The sequence below is a fragment of the Schistocerca piceifrons genome, chromosome 1, assembly GCF_021461385.2.
Source record: "Schistocerca piceifrons isolate TAMUIC-IGC-003096 chromosome 1, iqSchPice1.1, whole genome shotgun sequence".
Classification (NCBI taxonomy): Eukaryota; Metazoa; Arthropoda; class Insecta; order Orthoptera; family Acrididae; genus Schistocerca; species Schistocerca piceifrons.
Genome location: NC_060138.1, coordinates 219244759 through 219250758, shown reverse-complemented (window position 1 = coordinate 219250758; position 6000 = coordinate 219244759). Strand labels below are relative to the sequence as shown.

The window sequence follows — 6000 nt, the reverse complement described above, 5'->3', positions numbered from 1 at the left end:
CGTGACACGTATCTTAAACAAGCTTCCGTCAGCGTAATATTATGTTTCTGATACTTTCTGTGTGATTTGGCATGCATGTTACTTACGTTATCAAAGTTCTTAGTAATTTAGTCGAAAAAGCTCAGCGTAAATGAATGCAGTGTTCTTTCATTAAATGTATTCCACATTACTTAGTGCTACTTCATATTTCATAGGATTAGCGAGAAAGTTTTGCCAGTGTCACTATGTGTTTCGAGGAGTGTGGTCTTAGTACAATGTATGTGTCTTGTTTCATAGTTTTTCGTGCATCATCTCACAACAAAATCACCATTTCTCGCTCATCGCAAAATTCTAATGTCTTCCAGCACAAAAATAAAATATATAGTTCAGATTTGGTCAAAAAGCGCACAGATTTCCAATATACAACAATTTATACAAATTCATTTTGAACTATAGTGTTTCCAGTAATTATGAGTCCTCAACTTCCTCATGTAATATTCTTAAGAGACTGCACTGGGTGTGAGACAAGGAATGGAGATAGATGAGGTAAAACTAATAACAATACAATGACAAGAAAAGAGATTTCGTTTTATTAAATTAGCGCAAATTCACAGAATACGTTATACGTAATAAATAAAGAGTGACCATTACAAAGTTTTCTGCATTTAAGGCTGAAAAGGCATGATGTTCAAATATTGAATCTGACCATGTATCAACGTAAGTCCAACGAATTCTGTTACACAAAATAAACTAATTATGTAAAAAAAGAACATGTCTTAACAAAATAAAGGTTGGGGGAAGTACATTAAGTTTCAGCTTGATTATTCGAGCTAGCGTATACATTTGTTTTATGCAAATACTCCTTAATATTTACATAGTTGCTGATTAAATAAGTGCATTTATTCAGAAGAGGAAGAATTGGATATTTTAAGATACGTATACGAATGTATTTTTTATGCTATTACTTTCTGGATCTGTATACCAACTTGAATGCTGAAGGAAGATCGTAGAACTAAACATAAAGGTGTAAATTCATTCGTTGTATTCTTCTCACTTTTCCAAGCCCATACCAATAGAATAATGAAAATAAAGTCAACTGGATCTCCAAATATTTTATCATTCGCTTCGTGTTCAGATCGTAGGAGCCAGCCTGTATATCAAGGAAGAACATGGGCTTGAAAGAAGTTACTGAAGGTTGAGGGCCGCTTTTATTCAGACGGAAAAAACTTACATACAAAAAACGCCAGAAAGTGAGGCGTTGAGCACGTGCACAGAAACGGGCAAGTTCGACTTGCTTCCATATCATGATGCCCGCCGCTTCCAGTGGTTTCGCAATTTGTAACACAGAATAAACCATTATTCATCCAGGTAATAATTACGCGAAACATGAATTATGTGGTTTAATTTTACTTTACATTCGAAAAGGAAAAATTAACTCACAAAAACAAATCGCTATATGTAAGACGATGTAACCGAGGACACCTGAGAAATGACGAAACCGGTGTGTTTTTTCAGTAGGCTATACCAAGATTTAGAGGAATGATTTCTCTCTAATCGGAGATGGTTGAGATGGGGGGCGCTAAGTAATTGTACGGCCGCTAGTTGTCAGTAGTAAGCCTAACGAGGAATCCTGGCCAGTAACATGAGCAGGAAGCAAGTTACACCGAATTATTACGTAAAATCACAGTACCTGTTAAACTCAAAAACTTGAGACTGCAGCCCCACTTCCGGTCAGCACGACTAATCGCCAGATTCAAAGTCCCAGCTGTGGCGTATCACGTTAATACAGGTAAGTATAATCGTTCCTGTGATCTCGTATAACAGACTGCGTCGAATTCCGGAGGCATTTGAATGTTAGTTGCGACGGGAAGGTACCACATTTCTGATATCTTTCGTTCGTATGCTTCTCTTTGTGGTGTATACAACCCAGTGGCATCGAAGAAAAATGTATGTTCCTCTTTTTTTTTCTTAAATTCATCAGATACAGTTTCTTACTCTACTCTAGGACAATATTGTTACATTTTAAAGAACTCTTTCACCTCTGTAGGATATGGTAGCATCACATTGTACTCGGCGCGGACAAAAATACGTCGCTAGGCAACAGAATCGTCCACGCAGTTTTAATACTAATAGATTCATAAATTATTATTTCTTCTCTCGTTACTTCTTTTAAAACACCAACAGCGAGTACAGGAAGAGGACAAGTTTCTTTTTTTTCTAATTTTCCATCATTTTACGTATTCTACTAAGAACAGTGGGCATTGGAATGACGACTTTACGGAAAGAAAGGGGTAATGTGAGGCAGGGGCTACAAGTAGTACCCAGGGCTGTCGTAAACGTGTAACTGCGCGCCTGTCCCGGAGGAGCACGGCCGACCGAACTTCGCCTTCCATCACTTACACTATGTACAAACAGGCTATCGGCCGTGCCGCACGAATAACCAAACAAGAGTCCCGCGTCGCTGACTATACGTATTTACTAGACAACTGCTTGGCGAGCTCGGTATACTTGAGAAACTTGGAGTGGGGGCTCTCTTCAAAACTAGACGGAGTCTGCGGGCTCTTGGCGCCGCTGCCGCCGTTGCCTCCGCTGCCGGACGGCGTGGAGGAGCCGCCGCCGCTGTTGACGCCACTCGCAGAGCTGCCGGATGGAGATCCTTTGACGACTGTGGGCGCGCCGGAAGCCCCCGCGCCGGGCGTCGAAGCCGGGCCCGCGCCGGAGGCCGCACCGGCCGCGGCCGCCGCCTGCTGCTGCGCCGCCTTGAGCGCCACCGGGTCCGGGATGACGCCGTCCTTGACGAAGTGCATTTTGGACAGGTGGTGCCGGTAGGCGCCCTTGGAGATGAAGGGCGTATCACAGAAGGCGCACTTCATGATGGAGTCGGCGGTGACGACGGCGTCATTGCACGCCCAGCTGAAGGCGAGGATGGCGCCCGGGGTGGAGTTGGGCACAGCGGCGCCCGCAGGCCCGGGGGGAATCCCCGCGGCGCTGCTGCTGCCGCTGCTGCTGCTGCGGCCCCCGCCGTGGCGCTCAGTCTTGTCGCACAGCTTCTGCAGCGCCGCCAGAGGATGACTGCTCGACGTTCGGCTGCCGCCACCAGCGCTGGAGCCCGCCGAGCCGGGGCCGTCCGCCCCCGCTGACCCTCCGGGGCCACCGCCGCCGCTCAGGCTGTCGAACATGGAAGACAGCGCGCCGAGGCTGGACTTCTTGTGCGGTGTGTTGGAACGCTCGCTGCTGGCGGGGCTGCTCCGGCAGGGACTGCTCGCAGTCCCCGGAGACCGCGCCACATTCTCCTCCTCGCGATCCTCAGACCTCCTCTCTCTCTGCTGCCGATCCTCCTCCTGCTCCTCCTCCGGCTCGGAAGCTTCCTTCTTAACAACTATCGTCGGGGCCGGCGACGTCGAGTGGTCTTCCTCGTTCGGCGTAGGAGGCGCCTCCTTCTTAACGGGCGGCGCGGCGGGCAGTGGCTCCTCGTCCGCAGCCACTGGAGTGGACGGCGGTTCCGACTTGACGCTGGTCGGCGGCGTCTGGACGCGCTTCTCCGGCGTCGTCCTCGGCGTCGTCGCCGCATTCGCCGGAGTCACACGGCCCGACACCGAGCTGGATTCGCTGCCCGACCGCTCTCTGCTGCGCTGGTGCATGTAGCCTTGCTGTTGGTGGTGATGGTGATGGTAGCTCCGAAGCAAGTTCATGGTCTGCGCGTCGACCAGAGGTTTGGTGTAATCGACGCTCTCGTCGATTCCGAGCCTCTTCAGGATCGACGATCCCATCGGAGCGGCGCCGGCGGCACCGCCGTATCCGGCCATCCCCGCGCCGTGCCTCGCCCGGGAGTCGAAGCTCTTCTCAATCAGCTTCTCGATGGCGTTGAGCACCGACGGCGAGGACACGTCACCACTGCCGGCTGGTGAAGGTGTTGTGACAGAGTTGTGTGCTCCATCTTTGGAGAGATCGGTGGCGGTTAGGCTGCCTCCGGACGGTGGCCTGTGGTGGCGTCCGTTGTCCTTGATCAAGGTATCGTGACCGTCCACGAGTCCCGTCGACAGCAACCGGTTCTTCAGTAGATTCCTTTCGTGATTGGCGGCCGCCGCGCCTCCGCCGATGCACTGGCGGATGTGGTCGACGAAGAGCGCCGTTTCGATTTTGTCGCCGCACTTCTCGCATGTGATCCTGCCTCCTGTCACGGCGTCCCGGGGCAGCGACAGCTTCTCGCCGTTCTTGAGCTCGTGCTGCGCCCTCTCCAGTTCGAGCAGCTTCCTCACCGGCAGCGACTTCTTGCGCTTCTCTCTCGGCGCGCGCCGGCTGCGGCCGCTCTCCGTTATCGAGCGCATGATGTGCTCCTTGTAGTGCGAGTTCTTCACCATGTGGTTGCTGAGCTCCTTGAGCGAGCTGAAGGCCTGGTCGCACACTTTGCACGTGAGGACGGCGCTGACGTGCGAACTGGCGCCGCCGCCTCCGCCGCCGCCCGCGCCACCCCCGCCGCCGGAGACGGCGTTGCCGGCGCCGGAAGCGGCACCCGCGCCTCCGCCTGCGTTGGCGGCGCCGGTGCCTTTGCTCTCGTCGGCAGACTTCCACGAGATGATCTGCTCCTGCGAGATGATGTTGGTGTAGTGCTGCGTCTGCTGCATGTGGCTCGTCATCTCGGCGAGGGAGCGGAAGCTCTGGCCGCACCACATGCACTTGAGAATCTGTCGCGTCTGCTCGGCGCCCTTGCCGAGCCAGACGTCCTGGCCGCGCACCAGCTTGCGAGGTAGCGGCATCGTCTCCTTAATCAGCAGGTTGAGGTCCGCCGCCGTCGGCTTGCCGCCAGACGACGAGTTGGGCGTGCTCGAGTTGGACGTCGGTGTGGTCGGCTGCGGCGTCGGCGGCTGTTGTGGCGTCGTAGGGGGCGGTGGGGGCGGAGGCGGCGGCGCGGGCACGTTCACGCCGCAGTGCTTGGCCTCTTTCATGTGCGCCGTCATGGCTGCCAGGCTCGGGAAACTCTGCTTGCACCTGTCAGCAAAACAACATCGCTAACTGTAGTGTGCAACGTGGTGTTGGGGAAGACATCTAAAAATTACGTGCTGAGGTGGAGTACCAAATGGTGAGGTGTCACAAAGAATATCCGCACGAAACTTTTCCTAACGTACTAGAACCATGTGCTGAACCTAGAATGAGATTTTCACTCTGCAGCGGAGTGTGTGCTGATATGAAACTTTCCTGGCAGATTAAAACTGTTTGCCGGACCGAGACTCGAACTCGAGACCTTTGCCTTTTGCCGGCAAGGGCTCTACCATCTGAGCTACCCAAGTACGACTCACGCCCGTCCTTCTGCCAGTACCCCGTCTCCTACCTTCCAAACTTTACAGAAACTCTCCTGCGAACCTTGCAGAACTAGCACTCCTGAAAGACAGGATATTGCGCAGACATGGCTTAGCCACAGCCTGGAGGATGTTTCCAGAATGAGATTTTCACTCTGCAGCGGAGTGTGCGCTGATATAAAACTTTCCTGGCAGATTGAAACTGTGTGTGCCCGCGAAAGGCAAAGGTCCCGAGTTCGAGTCTCGGTCCGCCAGACAGTTTTAATCTGCCAGGGAAGTTTCATTTGCTGAAACTATTTGTCGGGAGTGTAGCCTTAGAAGAAAGTGAAATGTGGACAATAGATAGCACAGCCAACAGAGGGTTTACAGATGTGGCAATACAGTGTATTTCACTGAAAGGAGATATTGTTGACGGAACACATACTCAGGCATCAAGGAATGGTTAATTTCGCAATGGAGTTAAGCGAAAGAACTAAAAACAACAGCAAGGAAGGTCATGTTCGCGACGCATCCAAGCTGCTTAATCGTTAGAGGTATCAGTTATTGAAATTTAGCTGCACAGAGTTGATTATTATTGAAACTATAGGAAAAGAACTTTCTATGCTTCATTTGAATAATGCAAACATCAGCCTCCATTTCAGCGTCGTACACAGCAGAGAATATTATGTAATATGGCACGAATACGCTGGTAAAGGACAAGTAGATTTCATTGTGTACTTTCGTA

The 6000-nt window shown here is 51.3% G+C and overlaps 1 protein-coding gene across 1 annotated transcript in view; it reads right to left on the bottom strand.

The window, feature by feature from the left end:
• Window positions 1-570: 570 nt before the first annotated feature.
• The window catches only part of LOC124802576 (protein tiptop), a 28916-nt gene continuing 23486 nt past the window's right edge, over window positions 571-6000 (bottom strand). The window contains exon 5 of the mRNA XM_047263488.1: window positions 571-4968. Within this exon, the coding sequence (XP_047119444.1) occupies window positions 2445-4968 (2524 nt within the window). The 3' untranslated portion in view covers window positions 571-2444. The remainder of the gene's footprint in view (window positions 4969-6000) is intronic.